Here is a 27372-nt window from a genome sequence, read left to right on the forward strand (position 1 = left end):
TGTGTGTGGGGGAGAGAGAAGTTCTGAGCAAGTTCTGAGCCAATTAATTTGTTTTTCTTATTGAATGCTCACGTGCCAAATGGGAGGACAGACCCTTATATAAGAATTGCCACCCTGCACAGAAAGACACCTGTGGAAGGGGAGGGTGCAGCAGTTACCAAGCTGAGCCATACCTTACTCTGCACCTCAGCATTGCCAGTACTCCAGGATCAGCCCTAAAGTTGCTTTTTCAAGGCTGTTGAGGCTTTTTCCAGTGGAGGCTGCATTTCCTGTAATAATGTGATTTTACTCCCATAAGAACATAGGAAAGGCCCTGCTGGATCAGACCAAGGCCCATCAAGTCCAGCAGTCTGTTCACAGTGTGGCCAACCAGGTGCCTCTAGGAAGCCACAACAAGACGACTGCAGCAGCACCATCCTGCCTATGTTCCACCGCACCTAATATAATAGGCATGCTCCTCTGATACTAGAGAGAATACGTATGCAGCTTCCTTACAGAAGAGATAGTAAGGCTTTTGCTGCCAAATACGTTTCTAGGCTAAATACACCTTCCACTCCCTCTGCTTTTCTTACCAGTTTATGCTCAGAAAACCTACAAACTGTTGAAAGCAAAAGCTCAAAGGACTTTTTGCCCCCAAAGCAATGAATGAGTAGACTGGTTCCAGTGATCAATGAATGAGTGTTTTGGAGTTAAAGGTGGCACACTCATGTCCTCAGGCAGCCTTGAGGTCCGTGAATGCAACCACCAGCATGCCCTTATTAACGTTAGTATACTTGTCTTTCAAGAACTGGAGGGTATAGCACTGATCAGCAGCACTAGTGCCCTTCCAGAATCCGGCCTGTTATCAATCCAGAATTGCCTCTTCTTCGAACCAGCTTGATAACTTCTTATAACAAATGGAAGCATGCAGCGCTCCTATTACGGAAGCATGCAGCGTTCCTATTACAGATAACAAACTAATAGGACAGTAATTATGCAGAACCAAAGAATCTCCCTTTTTATAGATTGACACAATTATCACATGGCGCCATATCCTAGGTATTATCCCAGTGTCATTAATCTGGGTTAAAATAGGTGCCAGAATTTTTTTAATTCATGCTTAAGCAAGACTCTGTGTGTCTTTACTGTAGTGTGACCTAAATTGCCTGTGTTTATAATGAATTGCCCTCTTAATCACCTTACAATCCGCCTCAAACCACTCCTCTCACTTCATCTGGCCATAGGTATCTCCGGTCTGCAAATGAGATGTATACAGTGGTTGAAATAGTTTCATTCATCTACCCAGAGTCAAAAGATTATCCTCAGGGGTCAAATAAGTGGAGACTAATATATTATATTGTCTGGCCTCATAGCCTATCATTAATGTCACAATTTCTTTCTCAATATCTTTGTTCCATCTTACAGGTCTGAGATAATCACAATTTTGACTTAGTTGATAATAAAAAACAGATGAGGAAAATGTATTTCCTTGCAAATTTAACACAAGTTGTAAGATTAGATGGTCACTCCCTCCGTAGTCATTAACACATAAAGGTGCAATTACATTCAACAACCAGAGTTGCAAGTAGATCAGTACACACTGCTTAGGAAACTCTGATAACAAGCAACGAAGTCTGTGTGTCTATGCTGTTTGGCCTTTGAGGCCCTGGCCTTAATTCTGATTTTGGAATGCAGCTTTACACAGGTGCTAACTCAGATTCTGACATCCCAAGTAAAATGCTAACTAACTGGAGCTTAAGACAGAGGAAACTGAGCCATGCAGGCATAAGTTATATTAGGTGGCTCTATTACAAAAGCAGTAGAAGCAGCATAATTGTGAGATTTTCTCGGGGGGTGGGGGGATGGACTGCACAATGAAAGGATATCCATTCAGAAATTCTGAACATTCTTAGTGTTTTTTCATGTGCATCTTCTACAAAATTATATTTTTAATAAAATTGGTTTTACAGGCTCTCGTTTAGGTTTCTGTCTTAGAAGAAGAAGAAGAGTTGGTTTTTATATGCCGACTTTCTCTACCACTTAAGGGAGACTCAAACCGGCTTACAATCACCTTCCCTTTCCCTCCCACAACAGACACCCTGTGAGGTAGGTGAGGCTGAGAGAGCTGTGACTAGCCCAGGGTCACCCAGCTGGCTTCGTGTGTAGGAGTGGGGAAACAAACCCAGTCCACCAGATTAGCCTCTGCCGCTCAAGTGGAGGAGTGGGGAGTCAAACCCGGTTCTCCAGATCAGAGTCCACCACTCCAAACCACCACTCTTAACCACTACACCACTCTGGCTCTTAGTCATCAGGGAGGGGCTAAGTACATCTGTTTGAGGCTTATCATAGGCTGAAAATTTTTGCCCTAACACCCTCCTGTCCTGTTGGTCCCTTTTCTACTGACAGTTACGATGACACGTTCTGCCAACACAGGTGCTGGCACACGGTTACCAACACATGGTTACCAACAACCCTGGGGAGATGTGGGAGGGTGTTTTGCAGGCATAGCTCCCAAGAATGGGGAAGGTTAATTGAGAGGATGTGGAATAGTCCAGAAGAGAAGACCGGAAAGCACAGCAAAGTAGGAGGAACCAAAGACTCATACCGCTTCCCTGATATAAATCCCCTTCATGACTGAAGCCCTAGTCTCATGGCTTTTTTACACGCAGGTCCAAATGATCCCCATTACAGCCTTTGCTGATCAAAGGAGGGAGATCCTTCCTTCCTTTTTCACCAGCAGGAATAGCTGGTTGGATCCAACCCAAAAACTAGGTGAGGGGATGATATTTCCTGAAATCATTTTGCTCCCCCACAACCCGACCTTTTAAAGTTGGATATAATCATTTTCATCTGACACCATAAACAATTTTTAAAATATATTTATTATGGATTTTTTAAAAAAGCCATTCAAGTATATTTAGGGTATACATTGCTCTTCCATAGTTCTTACAGTTCTGATAAACTGAAAATAATTTGTTGAACTGTAGGAGCTCTAATTACTTAAATCCTTCATTACTGGCTGTTTTAAGCTGGTCTTTAAAATACAAACCAGGGAATTGGGATATTCTGGTCTAATCCTCATATAAAAACCCATCTTCTTATACTTCCTGAAGACTCCTAGAGACTGAACAATTTCCTCACTTTCCTTTCAATGTATTACATCTCTATTGCTTTGGAAACTAAACTCTCCCCTGTTAATTGTGGGGTGGGGGGACTCCTGGAAAGTTTATCCTTCTAGAAATTCCACACCTCATGCTGGGGAGATCAATGAGCTAAGCACAAGGTTCTTATTTGGTCACCTCCAATGGAATTATTATTAAAATATAACCTGGACAATTATTTAAAAGACCTTCTTATTTGACCAGATACAGGCCTCAACTGTGTAGAAAACAATATACTGGTATCACCTGTTCACTGTTTTACCTTCCTTGTACAAAATTATCAGTATTTTATAGGGGAAAATTATTTTATAGGAGACATAAAAGATTCACTTTTGCCCTGCAATTTCACCAGAAAAGTTTCCTGCATAATTGTGGTTCTTGTTTAATTTCAGACTGCCACCCTGTACAATTAAGTTTCATTATTTCTTTACGCGAAGTGGTAATCAAAATTCCAGAGGTAGAAATCCATTTATAAGGGGCTGAACACAACTCCTGCTACATTTTGGTGACGGCTTTCTTGCCCATAAATCAAATGGCTTTTAGCATCCACAAATGCTCTCACCCCATTCTAGTTACTTTTGATTTGTGCCTAACTGTTGCTAACTCAACCAGAGCTGTTTTTGACATTCCAGTTTATTTTTTCAGTAAATGTTGTGTAATCTATTTTGACTTACTTTCATAGTTACACAGGGGATTTGGGACAATGTTCTCTCCATTCATCATCAAACCTATCCAATTTTCCTTCTCGTATTCAATGGTATTATTTTATTGGTCCTTATAGGTCCAAAACTTTAAAATGATACAGGAGATAATCTGCTGTGTATAACAAGTCAATTTCAGGTCTAGTGGGCAGCCATCCCTTTTTAGCTATTTTCCTCAGCATCAATATAAGGAATTAGACTTTCCCTCAAGGCCTTGATGTTACAAAACAGTGTACATCAATTATTTTGTGCTGGTGGTCGTTTTCAGGTTTATATGTAACATTTTGAAACATGGAGGATACAGATCTTGACCACCACCCTAAGAAGCGGGAATTGAGGTATATTTGTCTCAGTGGAGTGCAGTGGTTTGATACTAGCTATACAATTCAGGACATGATGCATTGAAGCAACTCAATACAAGCTCAATAGCCGGCTGGGTATCCCCCTTTCCGAGAATCTGATGCTGCAGCCCAGCCCCCATCCGTCCTGAGAATGGCCTGCACGACAGCTCCCCCATTGACCCGTTCAGTCACGTGCAGTCTTTTCTTTAACTCTTCTTCCACTCCCTGGACACAGAAAAGAAGGAGAAAAAGACACCCTGAGAAGGCGGTGAAAGATTATGCGCAAATCAGACTAGAAAGTGCTGGCATTAATCCACCAGTCTTCTGAACTGGGACAAGGTAGCTTTAGATGTCCCTATGCAGTAGCCTTCCCATGTTTGTTCTCCACAGGAAGTATATACAAGCTGACTCCAAATATGGAGGCTCCATTGATGTTAATGAACCCATCTTCTTCCATGGACTTAGTCTTATCCTTTTAAAAAGCTGTCTAGGCCAGCAGCCACCACCATATCTCGAGGTACATTAATCACACACTTAGTGAAGTATCATCTATCAAGAGCATTTGAGCAAGTCCCTTAAGGCAAGTTAGCAATCTAATGCTGAATTCTAGCTCTGGCTCTTGTAGGTTATCCGGGCTGTGTAACCGTGGTCTTGGAATTTTCTTTCCTGACGTTTCGCCAGCAACTGTGGCAGGCATCTTCAGAGTAGTAACACTGAAGGACAGTGTCTCTCAGTGTCAAGGGTGTAGGAAGAGTAATATATAGTCAGAAAGGGTTGGGTTTGAGCTGAGTATTGTCCTGCAAAAGTATTGTCCTGTAAGTATCAAGATAATGTGCTAATGAGGGTATGGTATGTTAATATGGAACCATTGTATCCTGAAGTGATCTGTTAATGTGTGTAATCCAAAGCTAATCTGTATGGCTATTGTTGAATGTTGTCTTTGTCTGGAGGTTTTTCAGGGCAGGAAGCCAAGCCTTGAAAAACCTCCAGACAAAGACAACATTCAACAATAGCCATACAGATTAGCTTTGGATTACACACATTAACAGATCACTTCAGGATACAATGGTTCCATATTAACATACCATACCCTCATTAGCACATTATCTTGATACTTACAGGACAATACTTTTGCAGGACAATACTCAGCTCAAACCCAACCCTTTCTGACTATATATTACTCTTCCTACACCCTTGACACTGAGAGACACTGTCCTTCAGTGTTACTACTCTGAAGATGCCTGCCACAGTTGCTGGCGAAACGTCAGGAAAGAAAATTCCAAGACCACGGTTACACAGCCCGGATAACCTACAAGAACCAATGAACTCTGACCGTGAAAGCCTTCGACAATATCTAGCTCTGGCCTCTGTTTTAGAAGTTTATCTGTACTGTGGAGATGCATATTACCTTAAAAGTGGACAATAGTCTAGTCAACCATCAAATAGCTCATGACCACAGATGATGCTTCCACAAGGGCTGTGTAGTTATCTAATGACTACCCACATTGTCACTTGATCTGGCCAACTCACCTTTTCCAGAGCATCCTCCAGTTGGGTAACATTAGGGAACAACTGATTGTGGACTCGAGGTGCTTCCACAGCCTTTTTAACATCGTAGCCAAACCAAAGGGAATGGATGATTGCCTAAACAAAGACAAAAGCCCAAATATCAGCAACATGTTTAAATTTTCCAGAGAAGTTTACCGGTAATCAACTGATTTCGTTGTTGTTTAACAAAACAGTACAAACATGGCAGGGTGTTCCAAACATATGAAGCAAGCTCGAACAAAACAAAAGAATAAGAAATTACAAGCATTACCATGACCAACCTGGCTTTGTTCTGTATTATCTCTTTTATCTCCTTATTCAGTTCCTGGCTATTTGTTTAGCCACATGGATCGGAAAAATTAAGTATAAATGTAAACAAAGTATTAACATTCTAGTATCCTGCATCCTTGAACTTCAGTTGTAAAGTAAATTTATAAATGTTTTTGAGCTCCAAGAGTTATATAAGAAATTCTGCCATTGGGTTGGATCCAGCACAAAAGCTCATGAACAGAATTGGCAGAGGGGGTCTCCCCCTCCCCCTCCCCAAACAGCCTGCCCTTTACTCTGAAAATCCTCTCAAAGGTTCCAGGGAGCCTCACAAAATACACAATGGCCCAGGGCCCTGCAGGAAAGAGAGGGGAATCAGGTAAAATCACCCACCTCCCCCATTAGAAGCCACTAGCACTCTAAGCCTGACCCTGGCTGGGGAGGGCGGGATAGAAATTTAAAATAAATAAATAAATAAATAAATAAATAAATAGCAGAAGGGGGAAGAAGGAAGTGATTTTATCTGAGCTCCGCTCCCCTCATATTGAAGAAGAGTTGGTTTTTATATGCTGACTTTCTCTACCCTCTTTAAGGAGAATCCAACCAGCTTACAATCTCTTCTCTTCCTCTCCTCACAACAGACACTTTGTGAGGTAGATGGGGCTGAGAGAGTTTGGTGAGAACTGTGACTAGCCCAAGGTCACCCATCTGGCTTCATATTGCTATTAAGTCCTGGACTTTCATGCATCCCCTGAAAGGATTTTCAGAGCAAATCACAAGCTGCTTGGCCAAAGCAGGTGGAGATCTACTATATCAACTCCTTTTCTGAACTTTCTGCTGTATCCAGACTGTAACAATAAGAAACGTTAAAATTAAAAATAATAATCTATTAATGAAGTAATTAAAGCAACCCACCCTGCTGGTGATGACTGAACAGGATCTCAGGGTCTTAGTGGATAGCTCAATGAAAATGTCAACTCAGTGAATTACAGCAGTAAAAAAGGCAAATTCTATACTAGGGGTTACTAGGAAAGTTATTGAAATCAAGACTGATAGTAATGTTATTATATAGATCTATCAGGCAACAGCATATGGAAAACTTTGCACAGTTCTGGTCACCGTATCTCAAAAAGGATGTTTTAGAGTACAGGGAGAAATGCCCAAAAGGACAAGCAAAAAAAATTTTTTTTTAAAGAATGGGAGTATCCTTCCTACAAAGAAAGGCTAAGGAGTTGGGGACTTTTTAGTTCAGAGAAAGGATTGTTAAGGGGGGAACACGATAGAGGTTCACACAATCATGCATGGGGTGGAGAAAGGAGATCAACTTCTTGTCCTTCCCCTAATACTGGATGATTCAGGACAGACAAAAGGAAACTCTTCTGTTCTCAACATGTAGATAACCGATGGAATTCACTGCCATGAGACTTCGGCTGTTACCGCACTAGGTATTCCCAGTGATGTATCAAGAGTTTGGAAATGTTATAAAAAACATCGGCTGTTACCGCACTTGTATTCCCAGTGATGCATTAAGAGTTTGAAAATGTTATAAAAAATACTGTTCGCACTTTCTATGTATTCCCACCGATGTATTAAGAGTTTGAAAACGTTATAAAAAATACTGTTCGCACTTTGTTTGGCCCCTTAAGCTGTGAAGACGTCTTCCAACTATTTATAAGCCGTGGTATCCAAAAACCCTTTTAAAGCGATGTTTTTATAACATTTTCAAACTCTTAATACATCGCTGGGAATACAAGTGGCAGTAACAGCCATAGTGATGGCCAGTTTAGTTGGTTTCAAAAGAGGATTAGACAAATTCATAGAGGTCAGGTTCATCAATAGCTATTTGGTCACAATGGCTAAATGGAAGCTCAGCATTCAGACACAGTAATGAAGTGCCTATGAAATCCCCCCCTCTTGTAAGATGCATGTGTAGATAAACACGCATCAGCACTCTGCACACTCTCTAAGTACCTCAAAGCAGCACACAAACCCTTGCCCATACTAACTGCTTCTCCCTCCCTCCTCCTGTTCCCTCCCGGAATGTCATTGGCAAGATAGCTAACTTTCTCTCTGTTCTTCCACTTTTCCTCTGTAACCTCGAAAGTACTGCTTGTTCCCTGATAATAGGGAACCTTTGGCTAGAGTTAGCGCACGCGTATTAAAGAACAGCTTACATGTCAATTTCAATAGAACAATGCAACTCTATGTGGTAATGCTGGGATGATCAGAATTGTATCTTTATTTGCAAACGTCGTTACTGAAAAGTCTTTAAAAGTTCTTCCTGCCTGTTTATGTGGGTTCGCAATTCTTCGGCTTGACAGTCAGTGATTGTGCACCCAGTTCTGTTTATTCTCAAAACCAATAAACAAACTGTGAGTTTCACCGCATCTCAGCTCAGTTGTCTTGATTGGTAACTTAAGGTAAACTGAGGCACAACAGTAATCTTCCAAAATACCAGTACTGGAGGGCAATGTTGGGCAGAAGCTTTAGTCTTCTTGCCCTGCTCGTCCGCCTCCTGGGGCATCTGGCTGGGCACTGCGTGATACAGGATGCTGGACTAGATGGGCCATTGATCGGATACAGCACAGCTATTCCTAGGAAGTTGGTTCAGAACTTCTTGAAGGCACTTCCACTCAATTGCTAGAAGAGGTGCAGACACCAAGATCTTATGACCAGAGACAAATAGCTCTCTTCCATTTGCTCCCCTCCCTTGCAACAAGAGAGAAATAACTCTCTTCCTTTTGCTCCCCGTTGTCTCCCAGTTTCTCAATAGCCTGCATTTGTGTGACACATCTATCCTATATTACCACATCAAATTAGATAAGCCCCAACATTAATTCTGATCTCAATCAGCCTGTTTAGCAGCTGTTGGCCCATGCAGCACAACCTACCAATGCTGTTGCTGTAGTAATTTTTGTCCCTCCAGAGGCACCAACCACCATCTTGACTTTGTTATTCTTATCCACCAGAATGGCTGGACACATGGAAGACAAAGGTCGCTTACCTGTTTGGGAAGCAAGAAAGGGCATTACATGGAAATGCAGTTCTACTGTTCAAATTCACAGGCATAATTAAGTAACTCCAATTTATTTATTTAAACAATTTCTAACCTGCAACTCTGAACCCAAAAAGGTTCTTGAGGTAGCTCCATTATAAGCATAAAAACCTAATAAAACCATAGGTAAACAGCAAAACAGTCACAAAACCAATAAAACGCTAGCTTAAAACAGCACTAAAAAGTCTGAAGGAAAATCAGAACAATAATTATAATATAAACAAAGACATAACATTAAAATAAACTTGCCTGCAAGGAGGGGTGGGCCATTTTCTGCAGGAAGTAAACAGACCAACTACCAGGAAAAATGAATACTGCCTCCAATGCTCCTCTTTCTATCCCTTTCCTTATGAGGCAATATTCCCAGGACATGAGAACTCCCTCCTCCCACCCATCAGGGACCACACCAATTACTTTATCTGCAATCTCTCCCACTTTCTCCCAGCCTGAGAAAAAAATCTTTTGCATTGTGTTCAAGCTTCTAGCCCTGTAACTGAAACTAATATCTTTCCCAACATCAAAATTCCTGTGCATTTCTGCTTGCATCACACTTGCTCCTTCTCATTCCTGGCACGTGTAAAATGCCACACAGCTTCCCTGGAGCTTTACTTGGGTTATTGTCTGAGCCTTGCCAATGTGCTGGGTCCGGCCATATACAACCTTACTGCCCTTTATTTATTACTTATTGTCTGTCTACTGTACATGTTAAAGACCCTGGGCCTGATGATCTGGATTTCTGCTTGGAGAAAGAGCTATAATAGCTGCCTTCTTCTTTTGCTCTCTTTTTAGCATCTTTCATCTCCTTTCCTGATACACATACTGTGTGTGTGGTTATTTGGAATACATGCATCTGAATGTGTGTATTCTAATTTGTAGTACTATTTTGGCATGCCTGACACTGTTGCGACTGTTTAATGTAGTAATGATTCACCTAACAAATTTCTCAGACAAAAAAATACGGGATAGAGCTGTGGCTCTTTGTCACCTCTAGATTCCCTCACTTACTGTCCTATGTTGGAAGCACCTTCTATATGAGTTTTTGTTTGTTTGTTTGTTTGTTTGTTTAAGACAACTAAAGGAGAACACAGCGGCAGCCTATGAATGCTGTGGAAAGAGTGAAGAGAGAAATCGTATACAATTAGAACATCAGGTCATTCGATTAAATTAAAGGCCAATTGGAAAATGAAGCACTTTTGCAAACCGTAATTAACATGGAATTCACTAACAGGTGGTTATGACCATTAGCTTAGACAGCTTACAAAAAATAATCAAATGCACAAAAAACTCACTTTATCAACAGTTATTCGCCACAACAGCTAAAGGGAACTTGCATGTTCAGAAGCAGAACACCTTTGATTGCCTGTTAATGGGGACAATCAATAAAGGAAGGCTACCTGCATCTCAAAAGAGCCCCGTGGTGCAGAGTGGTAAGCTGCAGTGCTGCAGTCCAAGCTCTGCTCAAGACCTGAGTTCGATCCCAACTGAAGTTGGTTTCAGGTAGCTGGCTCAAGGTTGACTCAGCCTTCCATCCTTCTGAGTTCGGTAAAATGAGTACCCAGCTTGCTGGGGGTACAGGGAAGATGACTGGGGAAGGCACTAGCAAACCACCCCATAAACAAAGTCTGCCTAGTAAATGTCAGGATGTGACGTCACCCCATGGGTCAGGAATGACCCGGTGCTTGCACAGGGGACCTTTACCTTTACCTCCATCTCACTCTGGACTAGACTGACCATTGGTTTGTTCCAACACAGATATTCTAACATCCATCTGACAGCAGGGCCAGCAACTTGATTAGCCAAAGGGTCAGGAGATCATCAAAGCCACTCCCAGTTACTACGATCCCATGTACTGTAGGCACCCAGCAGGTGATATAACCAGATTACTACCCATCATAGGGACCTGTGAGTACCTACGCAGAAGGACAAAGAGATGCACAGAAAGTTGACAGCTTCATAGGAGCAAAGAAGCCAGCCTGAGGGAGTGTTACCTGGGGAAATGAAGTTGGCGGGCGAAGGTCGAACCCCAAAGCCATTAATAATTAGAGGGGAGCTGAAGTCGTCCATTTCATCATTGAATATAATTCCAGACACAGTGGAACGAACATCTGACCCAAAGCTAAAACGGCAAAAAAAAAGTCAAACCCATAAAAGGAGCAGACGATGGTGGATTCATCCACACATCACTGGATATTATAGCAAATATTTCCAACTGTATGTTCCTGCATGGACCAACCAAATCAATGGCCAGTGATTGCTACAGTGCAACAGTATTGCAATATCCAATGTGTGGATGCAACATGTGGCAGCAGAAGCTTCAGGAGAGCTGCCTTGCACAGAAAGCCTGATGTTAAAAATCCATGTGAGAATTTGAGCGGGCAGATATATTTGTTCAGCATTGAGCAAAGTGTAACAGTGTGGCCTCCCAGCACTGTAGCCAGCTGTCTTCCAGAGTTCTTATTTCAACATGTACCCATAACTAGACAAACCATACATGTGACAAATGTGCATCTTATGCAAGTGCATGCACCAGGCAGCTGTGATTAATTACCACTCCCTATCATGGCAAACACATGTTTGCTGCTATATTACACATTATGTAGTTCTGACCCCAAATACTATGGGAACACACAAACCAAACTAATTTGAGAGACTCAGGTCCTTTATGCATGAGTTTTCCGTCCATTAGAGATGACCTCGTGCCCAGCCCTCACAAACCTGGGGTCTTCCCATTCCTGTTATAACCTGATTCTTCGATCTCCCGAGATCAGCCCGGGCAAAATCTCCAGTGTTATTACTGAGGGTCCGCCAAGAGCCGCATGTCAGGGAGGTCAGTGGGCTGCAGCAGTAGGTAGGAGGGAAGGAAAGTTCTGTTCCACTGACAAAGGTTCCTTCCATTGGCAGGACGTATCTGGACCCAGTCCAAGATGTGGAAGCAAATTACCCCTAAAGACTTGCCACCATCACCCCGTACCTTTAGTACCTGCACGAAAAGAAGCAATTCTGTAGAGGAAGCTTTTTTCCTCCAGCATGGAGCTACAATTATAGAATCTCTTCAATTGCTTTTTGTGCAGTGGTTAAAGACACAGGCGCTTTGCAAAAAAAAACAAAAAACGGCTACCCTTGAATAAATGAACACTAAATGTAGACCACCTGATCTGCCCTTCCTGAACACAAGTTTTGCTCTGAACACAAGTTTTCCATAACCACTGAGTTTCCCCCAATACTTGATCTTAGCAAGAAGCACTGCACACCCTTCAAGGGCAGGGTCAATGGTTTGCCCAATTCAAGAATGTGATGTAGTCACCACTTTCACTTGGAAATCAGCCATGAGAGCCTGACCTCCAACTCACTCTTTGCTACCAAGGCATTTCTACAGCCCATGAGAAGTAAGGAAAATGTTGCACTTACCATGAAAGTTCGTTCTCCACAACAGGTGGCTGATATCCAGAAGTGATTGGTCCTCCCACTTGGCTTCAGAAGCAGGGCTATGCCAATAACCTTGTGCTTGATCCTTTCCAGTGGGAGAAGCTGCCCTACCCAGTCCACTCCCAGTTTCAGGGTCCCATACAACTTGGAATCCAAGAAATCCTTAACAGCAAATCACGAAGGTGCTTGGGTATATTATTCTTAAACAGAAGGTCATCCTCAGGAATCCTATTTGAACTATTGGACCTGGGCCTTCCAAGTGAGGCGATCATTGAGTGAGTCTGGATAACCTCGCAGCCAACTTATGGCGACCCCTTCTGGGGTTTTCATGGCAAGAGACTAACAGAGGTGTTTTGCCAGTGCCTTCCTCTGCACAATGACCCTGGTATTCCTTGGTGGTCTCCCATCCAAATACTAACCAGGGCTGACCTTGCTTAGCTTCTGAGATCTGATGAGATCAGGCTAGCCTGGGCCATCCAGGTCAGGGCCTACGAGTCTATAGCATCATAGAAATCACAAAGTTGGATCACAGTGCCATAATAAATTGAGAGCACTCGCCCACCTTTGGCTCTGGACAAGCACTTACATAACCTGAAATTCCACAAAGTAGGTTTACAGTTGTGCTTCCTCAGGTGCTCCTTCTGCTTTCCTTTCTTCGGAAAGGTCATATTCACTTCTTATGGGGCACAGAGAGGGCATGTAGCAGGAGCTTCCCCATGGAGCTCAGAGGGAGCCCTTAAAGTAATGTAAAAGAAATCCGCATTCCAGATGAGCTGCTAATACAAGAGCCAGCATGGTGCATTGGTTAGAGTGATGGACTGGGATCTGAGAGACCCAGGTTCAAATCCCCAATCTGCCATGGAAACTGCTGGGTGACCTTGGGCCAGTCATTGTCTCAGCCTAACCTACTTCATGCAGAAGTTGTTGTGAGGATGAAATGGAGGAGGAGGGGAATTATATTGTAAGTCCTTTGGGTCCCTACTGGGGAAAAATTCAGGATATAAATACTTTAATGAACAACAACAAAAGAAATGAGTTTCCCAGAATTGGAGCTCTTAAATTCGTGTTTCTTTAAAGCTGACAGGACTGGAGAGGTGTGTATATGTCTGTGCAAGCACCTTCATCCCATCGGCAAGGACCAAGCCACAAGTCTTTAGCTTCCAAAGCCAAGCAAGAGAAATAACCCACTCTTGGATCACTTCCACCGAAGGAGAACATGCCGGTCTAAATCAAGTCTCTCCCTCAACCCACTTGGGTGACACCAAGCTGGCAAGGATTATACTAACCAACTGAAGTCAGTAGAGTCCCTACATGGAAGTAATGTTTGAGCTCATACTATTGGTTGTTGGTGCTGGTGGCGGACACAGCACTGCCATCATCAGCCACAATGGAGATGTGGGATGTACCGGCATTATCTGGAGTGTAGTATTCCGGCTCATAGTATCCAACCGTATGGGTAGAGTTGTCAGTGAGTTTGGCCCGCAGGTTAGCTGCAAAGGACTCTGATGTCATGTTGCTGATAACCTGGAAGAAAAGAAAAAACAAACAGGATATTTTGGAGCTGAAAGAAGTACAGAAAAGAGGAACTAATGCAGTCAAAGAGATGGAGGACGTCATCTGTGAATAAAGGCTGTTTAACTTAGGGGGAAAGATGATCACGGATAAGAAAGAGAGCTCAGCTGGATCCGATCAAAGGTTAATTAAGTCCAGCCCACAGTGGGCGGCCAGACAACTCTGGAAAGCTCACAGGAAGGGCATACTATAACAGGCATCCTCTGTTGTCTGTCCCCAGCATCCAGGGATCAGAGGGAGGAGCTTATAATAGATTACAAAGGTATTCATCGTGCAGAGAAAGTAGACATAAAGTAGTTCTTAGGATGCTTCCACACAGAGGTTTTCTCAGCTTCAGCTTGCAAACGAGAGCACTTTTTTTTAGCATTCACACAATGTCATGCTCTAATTGTGTTCCCCACCCTTTCCCCGTCCTCAATACAGTCCTTCCCAAATGTGCTTTCTTCCAATCTTTTTGGAAAGAGCACAGTCCCAAGTGTATTATCACACCGTCTGGTCCTGCCCACATCTAGGATTGCCAGCTGCCAGGCACTAGCTGGAGATCTATTGCTATTACAACTGATCTCCAGCCAATAGATATCAGTTCCCTTGGAGAAAAATGGCTGCTTTGGCGATTGGACTCTATGGCATTGAAGTCCCGCCCCTCCTCCCCAAACCCTACCCTCATCAGGCTCTGCCCAAAAAGTCTCCCGCCAGTGTCAAAGAAGGACCTGGCAACCCTACCCACATCTGTGGATCTTTTCCTGCTGGCAGCTCCTTATGGCTGCCATTTTTCACACCACACCACTGGAAGGCTTTTAAAGAGCTTTAAAAAACACACGCTGTAATTGCTATAGTGGTATAATACTATAGCAATTACTGCATTAATAAAATCAGTCAAAAAGCCCTCTGTTGGTGTGATGGGGGAAAACACTGAGCATGCCTACGGGGCTGCAGGAAGAAAGTATACAGAAAACACGCGGATGGAAGCTCTGTTGCAAGTGTGCACGCCTCTGCATTCACAGTGCAACATGGAGGATTCTTGCCGTGTGGAAGCAGCCTCACTGCATTATAGACTTGTCTGCTATATACCCCAGTGATGTTGACAAACGCTGGGTCCCCCAACAAAGTCCTCTTCGCATAGGCAAAACGGAAAGCCTCCACAATGCGGTGGTAAGTCAAGCCCTTTTCTTCCAAAGTCTCGACACTGTGGCTGGAGAAATTGAATCCTGACAGAGAAACAAAGACTGGACATTAGACAAAAGCAGACGTTTACATAGCCTAAACTGGCCAGACTGGCACTTGAGCCAAACTGGACATTTAACATAGCACTGCAGTTAGCAGGTCAAGCTTCCCCCATCAGTAACAGGTCATCGGCTGTTACCGCACTTGTATTCCCAGTGATGTATTAAGAGTTTGAAAACGTTATAAAAAATACTGTTCGCACTTTCTATGTATTCCCACAGATGTATTAAGAGTTTGAAAACGTTATAAAAAATACTGTTCGCACTTTGTTTGGCCCCTTAAGCTGTGAAGACGTCTTCCAACTATTTATAAGCCGTGGTATCCAAAAACCCTTTTAAAGCGATGTTTTTTACAACATTTTCAAACTCTTAATACATCGCTGGGAATACAAAGTGCGGTAACCCCCATCGTTTCAAAGGTCAACTTAGAGGGTGAAAGCCAGCATAGCATATAACATAAGTTTTAAGAAGGGAAACAGGAAGAATCCGAGATGTCTCAGCTTGCTACCTGCCCCCAGGGATGTGGTGGAAAATATGATCAAAGCTAGATTTTATTAAGCATCAAAGAAGGAAAGGGGAACAATCAGGCTAGGTTTTTCAAAGGAATATTTTGCCTCGCTAACTTCCCAAAACTCCTTGAGTGAGTCAGTCCTCAAGAGGGATATGGGTGTGGGAGACCTGGGTTCAAATTCCTGGCCAGCTATCAAGCTCTCAGAGAAGTTCCAGGAAAAATTTCCCAACCTTTCTCAACCTTGAAGTGTTGTCAAGAAAGCAGCAAAGGAGGCAGGGACTCTTATATCCCACCCCGTATTGTTGCAATGGTGTGGAATGCAAATCCTGCCAGTTTATGCTTGTTTTTGAAACAGATTTAAGTGTGCTGACTCTGTGCTGCACCATGCTCTACCAAAGCTACTTTCTTTTGATCACAGGGATTTAAATTATCCTCCTCCTGAAAGCTCTTTGGTGCAAACTTTTGATCCTCCCAAAAACTGCTGGTATCCTTAGCTAAGCTCCTGCCAGTTCCCTCACTGTCTGACTGCACAGGTGGCAGGGACAGAAACCCAACCAGAACCACTGTTTGCAAGAACGAAGCAAGGATAACTTAAAGTGAGCCCTGCTGGATCAGAGCAAAAATCCATCTAGACAGTGCGGAGTTTCCATCAGCGGCCTCTGAGCTCACCACCCACCCATTTGTCATCAGCATCTGTTATTCAGAGGTATATTGCTTCTAAACATGGAGGTTGTATTTAGCAATAATAGATCAAAACAGAGTCTTCCTATGCCCCATTAAACTTCCTTTGTGTGGTAAAAGAGTTCTTCACATTTTGAGCCAGTATAATAAAACCGATGTGCTGGGATAATTTGGCTTAAAGTCCGTCCCCTACCAACCTGTCACACTTTAGGATGAAATCAAAAGTAATCCTTAACCCCTCTATTTTATTGTACTGGTATAGAGGGGCTCCACTTGCTCTTTTCACGACTGTATATTACCACTGTTATTACTATGATCATTACTTCTATTTATTGAACAGGAAGTTGGTTTCAGGTAGCCGGGTCAAGGTTGACTCAGCCTTCCATCCTTCCGAGGTCAGTGAAATGAGTACCCAGCTTGCTGGGGGTAAAGGGAAGACGACTGGGGAAGGCACTGGCAAACCACCCTGTAAACAAAGTCTGCCTAGTAAACGTCGGGATGTGAAGTCACCCCATGGGTCAGGAATGACCCGGTGCTTGCACAGGGGACCTTTACCTTTTAACAAAGTGTCAAGAGCTGTTTAGAAAACCAACACCGGAAAGTCCTTTATGAGTTAAAAATGCTCTGGATATGCCAAGGAGGAGAAAGGGGGCAGTCTTACCTTTCAGAATATTGAGGATGAGCACTAGCACAGGACCACTCAGTGGGGCGCTGGGCACGTACATTGTGAACTCACCAAGGGTTACATTTAATGGATTTTCATCTAGAATTGGCTTATAATCCTGCAGGTCTTCAAGGGTAACGATCCCCCCTACAACAAAAATGCTTTACCTTCTGCACAGGTACACAAATGTTTAAGGGCATACATCTTTTTGCTGCAGGAAACGTCTGGGGACCCATGGCAAAAGCCACCAGTGTATCGTTTGAGCCTGCACAATGGCCTCATGTCCACTCCTTTCTTCCTTCATACATTGAATGTACAAGAATAGTCAGTCCTGGCTGTACACTTAAGCAATGAGACGTCACGCTCTGATCTTGAGCTGGCATAGAATGGTATATCCTCCCTAGTCCCCTATGTGCACATCTAGAAGCTTCCCTTCTTCTTTCAAAAGTTTCTAGTAAACAGTCTGTTTAAAACCTACCTACATACTAAATTTTGGCCCTCTGGGGGCCTGAATAGAAAAGAAAAGATGCATAGGAACACAATTCAGGCACCCATCTTTTTTCCTTTCCAAGCTAATAATAGCAGAGGGGCTGATTTGGACTAGCAAAACTTCTTATGTTATTTCTGAAAATATGGGTACAGGTTCCTCTCCTAGTTTCCCACACATTAGTACTGGTCAAACCCACAGAAAATATTTAATGGCCAGTGGATATTAAGGAGATTACAGTTAACGCCTTCTTGCTCTGAGCCCCGTGGCACAGTGTGGTAAGCTGCAGTACTGCAGTCCAAGCTCTGCTCACGACCTGAGTTCGATCCCAATGGAGGTTGGTTTCAGGTAGCCGGCTCAAGGTTGACTCAGCCTTCCATCCTTCCGAGGTTGGTCAAATGAGTACCCAGCTTGCTGGGGGTAAAGGGAAGATGACTGGGGAAGGCACTGGCAAACCACCCCGTAAACAAATGTCTGCCTAGTAAACGTCAGGATGTGACGTCACCCCATGGGTCAGGAATGACCCGGTGCTTGCACAGGGGACCTTTACCTTTTTAAATCGTTCTCTACCAAAATGACATGAAACAAAAACAATTACACTTCAGTACATAAAAGAAACATGACTCATCCATAATAACACCATTTATCAATGTTAGTATTCAACAACATCTCAGAGTCCACTCACTGCTCGAGAAGAAACGATGGTCAGGATAAATTTAAGAGCTGATCTACTTGTGTGCGTGATCTATACCAGGAAGGGCAGTCCCTTAGGCATGTAGACCCCAGATTGTGAAAGGATTTAAAGATAACAATCAATATCTTGAACTGAATCCAGAAACAAGCTGGATGCCAGTGCAAAAGCTTTAGAATTGGCGCTATTCTCAAATCTACCTGCTCTGGCAAGCAGACGAGCAACGATGGCGTGCACCAGCTCAGATTTCAAGGTTGTCTTCAAAGGCATGTTAATTAATTTTGCTTCTCAATTAAAGATCATTGAAAGACGAGGATTGAGTTCCCAAGTTAGAGCTTGAAGCTGAGGGCCATGATCAGGTTAACTGGTAACAAATGGATCGAATATGCTGTTCCTGACTTCCTGTGGGTAGGTGGCAAAAAGATCTCCAACAGCCATTATTTATTGGCTTCCCAAGTATTGTGCAATGTTTTAATTTAACTGCAAATTCCAGACAGGAGACATTGTGCCTTGTAACAGAGAGCTTGTGCTTACTTGATACCCAATCAATTGTGTTCTCACTTTACAGCATCAATTATTTCTGGATTGCTAACTAAAGCAACTAATTTCCTTTCCTTGTAATTGGAATCCTGATGTTATGTTCTTAAGACAAAATCCACTGGAATTATTTGAAACACTGTACGATTAATCATTTGTATCAATTCCAGTTTGAAGTATTTCTGGGACGTGTTTACTAAATACTGAACATTATGACAAACCAAATGGAGGAAGGGACTCACAGCATTAGAAAGAGATATTCCAAAAGAGATATTGGAAAGGTTGGGTTGGACTAGGGTTGCCAACCTCCATGTGGTGGCTGGAGATCTCCTGCAATTACAACTGATCTCCAGCTGATAGAGATCAGTTCACCTGGAGAAAATGGCTGCTTTGGCAACTGGGCTGTATGGCATTGAAGTCCCTCCCCTCTCCTAACCGGCCCTCCTCAGGCTCCGCCCCAAAAACCTCTCGACGGTGGCAAAGAGGGACCTAAAACTCTAGTCCCTCCCCTTCCTGAACCCTGCCCTTCCCAGGCTCTACCTCCAACATCTCCAGGTATTTCCTCACCCAGAACTGGCAGCCCTACTTTCCAACCTGGAGTTGGGAACCCAACCTAATGGAGGAAGCAATAGTGCTGAGTGGGGGGGGTGAAGAAAAAGAGCTGGGAAGAGAGAGTACGGAAAATGCAGAAGCGTGGATAGGGTTGCCAGGTTGCTGGAGCCGGCAGGCAACTGCCCGCCAATCAAGCAGTCTGCGTAGAGCAGCGGCCGCGCACAACGTGCTTATTTCATTTCCAGGTTTAGTCCTGGAAGAGCTGCATCGCAAAGGGGCCCTTTACCACTCAGACCCCCAGACCACCCACCCCCAAAAACCTCCCGCCAGTGGAGAGGGAGGACCTGGCAACCCAAGGTGTGGAAGAGTAAAGACTAGAAAGAGACAAGGGAGCCAGTGTGTGTGGGGTGTGGGATGTCCCTTCCCTGTGAGTTTCAGAGGTCCCTGGCTTGTTTCTTTATATTAAACATATATATATATATATATAAAAAGATCCTTCTTCCACTGAAAATACTCCACCAGACATTGGTTTCTCACCTGCATTCTTGATGTCTGTGACAATTTGCTGAGCTAAGCTCCCGTTATAAAAGGCATCTGGTCCCTCGTTGGCTAGTGCCTCATAGGTGTTTGCTAGTTTAGGCAGTCTGAGTATCTCCCCCTCTCTGAGGACTTTTCCTCCTCTGCAGAAGACCTCACTGAAGACAGAACGAGGAGAGTCAGGCTTCTTCCACAGAGAGGCCTTTAGGCCTAGAACAGAATTTCTCAAACTGTAGCAGCTTAGGAACCCCCGTTTTAATTTTAAAATTTTCTAGATCCCCCATCCTCCCTGGCACCTGCCCTATACCAAACATCTCCCTTTCAAAGCACACAACAAGCCATGTATGCCCCAACTAGGTGTATTCTAGGGTCCTCAGTTTCTCCAGAGCAGGGGATTGGGGTCAGCTACAGATGGGTTGGGGCTAGGCTTGCCATTTGCCCAAGTTTTGCTCAGTTTCAACCCTTGATTGGAAGGGACTTTATGCCAGAGGCAATAAGGAACTTCCCAGTTGGCTAATAACTTCTAGCTAGAGGCCAAAAAGGATGGAAGCTACCTGGAAAAACTTGCAAAGCCACTCACAGAAACAGAAAGACTAGCATCACACAAAATCTCATCTTTTGGTATTCAGCTGACAATTGCCATTGACTACGTCAGTTGAGTACCAGAAGTTTAGGTTCTGGCTATGTCTATGGGCACAGACAGGCAACTCTCTCTAGGGACCATTTTGCAATTTGCATTGCAAATTGAGCAACAACCAGTTCATCTTTATACCGGAAGGAACTATTCTGTCTATTGTTAGGACTGTATCTTCTCAGTGCCAGCCTGAGCCAACCAACCAGAGTCTCTAAGGCTGAGGTATTTGTTCCAGGCAACCAACCAGCATTTTTTCTACCTGGTGTTCTGATGTGATTGGTAATTGAGGGCCACAGAAGCTCTATGAGCTCCTGCCCTTCAAAAGAAGAGGGACACCAGTTCCTATCACCTTCCCCCAAGGTAGAAAGTCCCTGCCCTCTTTCCTTTAAAAATTGGCTCAATTTTTATCTTAGCTGGATGGTTGTGACAGGGCCTCTCCCTTTCTGAAGCACCCAAGGACCTCCTGAAATACCCCCATGGACCCCAGGATCACTGGACCCCAGTCTGAGAAATGCTGGCCTAGAATGTAGCAAGTCCCATGCCTAATATGGAATAAAATTTCTACATGAGATAGCTTCCAGTACAGACAAATTAAACCAAAGGAAGTCATTGTGATGGTATAAACCAGAAGTGGCCAGCTGGTGGCCCCCAAAGCAATTTTATCTGGCCCCAGTAACTCTTTTAATCAAGGTATGGCAAAAACTGTTACATTTAAAGTTTTTGCTCTAAAATATCTTTTAGATTTTGTATATATCACTCTGCCTTTCTTCCCAGCAGGAACCCAAAGTGAATTACATTGTTCTCCTTTCCTCCATTTTATCCTTACAACAGCCCTGTGAAGTAGGTTAGTCTGTGAGTGTTAACTGGCCCAAGGTCACCCAGATAGCTTCCATGGCAGAGTGGGAATTTGAAACAGGGTCTCCTAGATCCTAGTCTGACTCACTAACCATTACATCAATGCCATACTTGAGCATATGGGCTCCGTAACAGCATAGCTCTTACTACTGGATGATACTACCTTCATTACAGAGCCTCATCACTACCAAGTAGGTCAGTCTCTAGGGCAAAATACACTTCTAGCCCCAGATCTAGGGTTGCCAACCTACAGGTACTAGCTGGAGATCTCCTGCTATTACAGCTGATTTCCAGCCGATAGAGATCAGTTCACCTGGAGAAAATGGTAGCTTTGGCAATTGGACTCTATGGCATTGAAGTCCCCTCCCCAAACCCTGCCCTCCTCAGGCTCCGCCCCCAAAACCTCCCACCAGTTGCTAAGAGGGACCTGGCAACCCTACCCAGATCGCTGTCCAGAGGGTAGATTACCCTGCCAACTCCAAGAATACTAAAGCTGGCCATTCCTAGTTTAAGCACCCCTGTAATGTAAACGAGTTCTCTTTTCGCCTCCCTTGAACTCTTCATATCAGAAACTGCACTACCTACCACAAAGATGGATTCCTTTCAATCGCCTTCTGCTTGCTGCTGAGAGCTCCGGCCAGGCCTTTCCCAACAGGGAAACCTTCTCTTGCCAATTTGATGCTGGGCTGAAACAGTTCCTTCCATGGCAACTTGCCATGGCGCTCGTGCGCCATTTGATAACCACGGATTTCTCCAGGAACAGCAATGGACAGTCCTCCTGAAGCAAGAAGAGGACAAAGATTAGGCAACTGCATTCCTAAACTATGTCATCCAACAGCACAACAGGAACAGAAGCTTTGGGAAGTCCCCTGTAGGGAATTCAGCGAACTGGCACAGCCTCTGTCTGCCGCAGCTTCCTTGCTGCAGAAGGTGCTAAATGGAGGGAGAATGCTGTGGAGGATCGCCTTGGACCGGGGCTGGTTTGAGGAAGAAAAAAACCAAAGTTTTAGATCTGATTCACAGTCTCCTTGTGGCTCCACAGGGGCGGCAATGACCATTCTTGCCAGGAGGACATTTGGGGAATGATCCTGGCAGCTCACCATATTTTTATTTGGTTTTATTGCCAATATATATTGAGCTGTTTGGGTACAGCTGTGTTTGTATTGTTCTGAGTCGTGCCATTGAAGGGAACAAATATTTGCAAGAATTACCAAATGAACAAACTTGGTGACAAGTAATCCCTTCCTCATTGTCATCTAAGATGACAAGTAATCCCTTCCTCATTCTCATCGAAGGCTGAAGAAGGGGTATCCCCACTCGATCCTCCACTTTGACATAATGAGTTGGATCTTATGGAACATTTCTGCTCACGCAAGTGTACTTGCACAGACAGAAGTACAAGACAGGCATTGTAGCCCTTGTTCTAAGTCAACTTGACATTATCCTGTCTTGCATTTCCATTGGTAAGACATAGCACAAGGTATATTTCTACAACCCCACCCTGAAAATGACCTTCCTTGATCACACCTCCCAACTGAACTGCAGTGACTGTATTAAACAACATTTTGGTTTTTGTACACAGCAATACTGATTGGAAATGAAAGAAACCAGTGCCTGATCTTATAGCAGCTCTTGCGCAGTGGTCTCAAGCAAATGGAACTTAGTTAACCTTTCTGTTATCGTATGTTGGGATCCAACCCATTACCAACACATCCTGAACATGACTATTCCTAATTTCAAGAGATTGTGAGTGAGTTACATGTGAATGTGGAATACTAGGGAATCTTCAGCATCACCATGTAGAAGAGAAGTCAAAGAGCAGCCAGGACTTAAATGAATGCCTACCCAAATCCGTATGTAGCAAACACATCTGAGAAACATTACGTACATTACCTTTCTGGGACAGGCTTGTGTTGTTGCCGAACATGTCCTTAGATGCGTTCTTGGGTGCCACCTCTCTGGCATTAATGACTTCCACTTTCCCTTTAAGAATGAGTAGGAATGAGATCATCTCAGTCGGTGGGGCTGTGGCTCAGCGGCAGAGCATCTACTTTGCATGCAGAAGGTCCCAGGGTCATAGAATCATAGAATCATAGAGTTGGAAGGGACCACCAGGGCCATCAAGTCCAACCCCCTGCACAATGCAGGAAATTCACAACTACCTCCCCCCTCCACACCCCTAGTGACCAGAAGATGGCCAAGATGCCCTCCCTCTCAACATCTGCCTAAGGTCACAGAATCAGCATTGCTGACAGATGGCCATCTATCCTCTTCTTAAAAACCTCCAGGGAAGGAGAGCTTACCACCTTCCGAGGAAGCCTGTTCCACTGAGGAACCGCTCTAACTATTAGAAAATTCTTCCTAATGTCTAAACGGAAACTCTTTTGATTCAATTTCAACCCGTTGGTTCTGGTCCGACCTTCTTGAGCAACAGAAAACAACTTGGCACCCTCCTCTATATGATAGCCCTTCAAGTACTTGAACATGGTTATCATATCCCCTCTCAGTCTTCTCCTCTTCAGGCTAAACATACCCAGCTCCTTCAACCTTTCCTCATAGGACTTGGTCTCCAGACCCCTCACCATCTTTGTTGCCCTTCTCTGGACACATTCCAGCTTGTCTACATCTTTCTTAAGTTGTGGTGCCCAAAACTGAACTCAATACTCTAGGTGAGGTCTAACCAGAGCAGAGTAAAGCGATACCATCACTTCGTGTGATCTGGACACTATACTTCTGTTGATGCAGCCCAAAACTGCATTTGCCTTTTTAGTTACAGCATCACACTGCTGACTCATGTTCAGTGTTTGGTCTACTAAGACCCCAAGATCCTTTTCACACACACTACTGCTCAAACAAGTCTCCCCCATCCTATAATTATGCATTTGATTTTTCCTACCTAAATGCAGAACTTTACATTTGTCTTTGTTGAAGTGCATTTGATTAGTTCTAGCCCATTTCTCCAGCCTGTCAAGATCATCCTGCATCTTGGCTCTGTCTTCTACCATATTTGCTACCCCTCCCAATTTAGTATCATCTGCAAATTTAATAAGCACCCCCTCTATTCCTTCATCCAAATCATTTATAAAGATGTTGAACAACTCAGGGCCCAGCACAGATCCCTGAGGAACTCCACTAGTCACTTCTCTCCAAGTGGATGAGGAACCATTAACTAGCACTCTTTGGGTACGATCTGTCAACCAGTTGCAGATCCATCTAACAATAATAGGATCTGCATTTCCCCAATTTGTCAACTAGAATACTATGTGGAACCTTATCAAAAGCCTTACTGAAATCTAGATAAACTATGTCTACAGCATTCCCCTGATCCAGCAAGGTAGTAACTTACTCAAAAAAGGAGATAAGATTAGTCTGACATGACTTATTCTTGAGAAACCCATGCTGGCTCTTAGTGATCAGATCCATCCTTTCTAAATGCTCAAGGACGGACTGTTTCATGATTTGTTCGAACACTTTTCCTGGTATAGAAGTCAAGCTGATGGGTCGGTAGTTACCCGGATCCTCCTTTTTCCCCTTCTTGAAGATGGGGACAACATTTGCCCGCCTCCAATCTTCTAGCACCTCACCTGTTTGCCAAGACTTTTCAAAAATAATGGACAGAGGTTCCGAAATTACATCTGCAAGTTCTTTGAGTACCCTTGGGTGCAATTCATCTGGCCCAGAGGATTTTGTTTCGTTTAAAGAAACCAGGTGTTTGTGCACTACCCCAATGCCAATTCTAGGCTGCAAATCCCTTCCCTTATTACATGTTCTGTTTATGACATGTTGAGCACCACTTCCCTCACGAGAAGTCAATCCCCAGCATCTCCAGTTAAAAGGATCAGGCAGTAGGTGATGTGAAAAACCTCTGCCTGAGACTCTGGAGAGCTGCTGCCAGTCTGAGTAGAAAATACTGACTTTGATGGACCAATCGTCTCATTCAGTATAAAGACAGCTTCTTGTGTTTATGTATGTGTTCAGTCTCTTGACATTGCCAAGATGGATTCAGGACAACTGATGTGGTGAAGTCACTTTAGAAGGACTTCAGCATGTTCAGACAAGTCATACACATACGGGAAGTTGTCTTATTCCACATTTCAAAGAAATGACAAACTGCGGTGATATGTCAGCATTCCATACAAATGTCAAAAAAGCCTACTATCACCCCGAAGGTTGAATCACCTCATCAACTGTGCCCATTCAGTCCATCCTCTTCTATGTTTCTGGAATCAGAGGTAGCTTTTAAATGGAAAAAGGGACCACTGTCCCTGCCCTTGCACAACCCAGCTCACTCTTCCCAAGAAGAGCTAGGTCATGCACATGGTTGCTCATCCCACACCTCATAGCTAGGAGCAACTGACTCACACAATTATTTTTAACGTGTTGAAGCCAATGCACCAACTCTTTTGCTTGTTAAAGCTTTCACTTCTCTTTTTTTATTAACCTATTTTTCAGGACCCTGACCTGGATAGCCCAGGCTAGCCTGATCTCGTCAGATCTCAGAAGCTAAGCAGGTCAGTCCTGGTTAGTATTTGGATGGCAGACCACCAAGGAATACCAGGGTTGCTGTGCAGAGGAAGGCACTGGTAAACCACCTCTGTTAGTCTCTTGCCATGAAAACCCCAAAAAGGGGTCGCCATAAGTCGGCTGTGACTTGAAGGCACTTTACACATACACACATTTTTCAGGATCTGGCAAACCGGGATCATAGCAGACAATGCTAAGCTGTAGTCACTGAGCCATGGTCCTGCCATGCTCATTTCTGGCAGTCCCTATAAGGCTTCTGCTATGCCACGACTGTGAGCAGACACATCCTTACCATCAGTGGTATATATAGTAAAGAAGAGGCCCCCTCCGATACCCATGCTGTGAGGATTCATCAGGCCCCCACAGAGCAGAGCTGCAATGGCAGAATCCACAGCTGATCCCCCTTTCTGAAGGATATCCCTACAGAGAAGAAAACAGTTGTGTAAGCCATTGTTCTTTCTCACAGTTTTCAGACACCCACAGAACTGGGATTTTTGTTTGAGACAGGGCTCAGCCCTGAAGCCCAGTAGCAGTAAGACAGCAATGAGCAGGGTTGCTAACTCTAGGTTGGGAAAATCCTGGAGATTTTGGAGCAGAGCCTGAGGAAGGTAGAGTTTGGGGAAGGAGCTCAGCAGGGCTGTGGTGCCGTAGAGTTCACCCTCCAAATGGCAACCCATTTCCTCCAGGAGAACTGATCTCTGTACTCTGGAGATCAGTTGGAATTCTGGGAGGTCCCCAGGCCCTATTTGGAGGTTGGCAAAACCCTAGCAATGAGAATGTATGATAATCCAGGCTCTGAATAAGGTCAGCTCTGGGCTGGGAAATTCCTTAGAGACCAATAAGATTTTCAGGGTATAAGCTTTCAAATTTTATACCCCGAAAATCTTTTTGGTCTCTAAGGTGCTACTGGATTCAAATCTAACTGCTCCATTGCAGACCAACATGGCTACCCTCTGAAACTATCTTCAAAGGTTGCTGGGTTTTTGCATGTTTTGAGAACACTGTTCTCTTACCAATAGGCTCAAATGTTCCTCAACTGAGAAAAGAACTAGAGCCAAGCCAGTATGTTGCCTTACCACACAGAGGATATGGAAAATGGCCTCAAGCATTGGCTTTGATATGCCAAGGTGATACTGACCTCAAGGGCATGATTCCGTGCCCAGAACACTATCAACGCTGATCCATTGCTACAGAATACAAGACATTCCTTGACTGGATGTTTTGCTAGGAAAAGGAAGTGACCTGCTTACCTCCCCACAATGGAACACGGACCTGCATCTGTGGCCACGGCTGCACTCCTATAGACATGCAGATCTTGTTGCGCAAAAGAGGACTTAGAGCGCAGCCCAAAGAAAAAGCCAAGGAATACAATGAGAACCAAGAGCACTGCTGTCAGGATCCCAATCCACAGTTGCTTCCTCTTCAT

At 43.9% G+C, this 27372-nt stretch overlaps 1 protein-coding gene across 1 annotated transcript; it reads right to left on the minus strand.

Moving 5' to 3' along the window:
- Positions 1-4263: 4263 nt before the first annotated feature.
- Positions 4264-27372, minus strand: GGT1 (gamma-glutamyltransferase 1). Its single transcript, XM_056859464.1, has 14 exons — positions 27197-27372; positions 26239-26366; positions 23316-23405; positions 22008-22200; positions 19934-20091; positions 17127-17276; positions 15122-15258; positions 13815-14002; positions 11041-11168; positions 8946-9001; positions 7412-7427; positions 6012-6031; positions 5713-5826; positions 4264-4407 (listed from the first exon to the last, which is right to left on the minus strand). Exons 1-14 carry the CDS (start codon positions 27370-27372, stop codon positions 4264-4266), a joined length of 1698 nt encoding a protein of 565 aa, XP_056715442.1.

Source organism: Euleptes europaea, chromosome 13 (genome assembly GCF_029931775.1).
Source record: "Euleptes europaea isolate rEulEur1 chromosome 13, rEulEur1.hap1, whole genome shotgun sequence".
Classification (NCBI taxonomy): Eukaryota; Metazoa; Chordata; class Lepidosauria; order Squamata; family Sphaerodactylidae; genus Euleptes; species Euleptes europaea.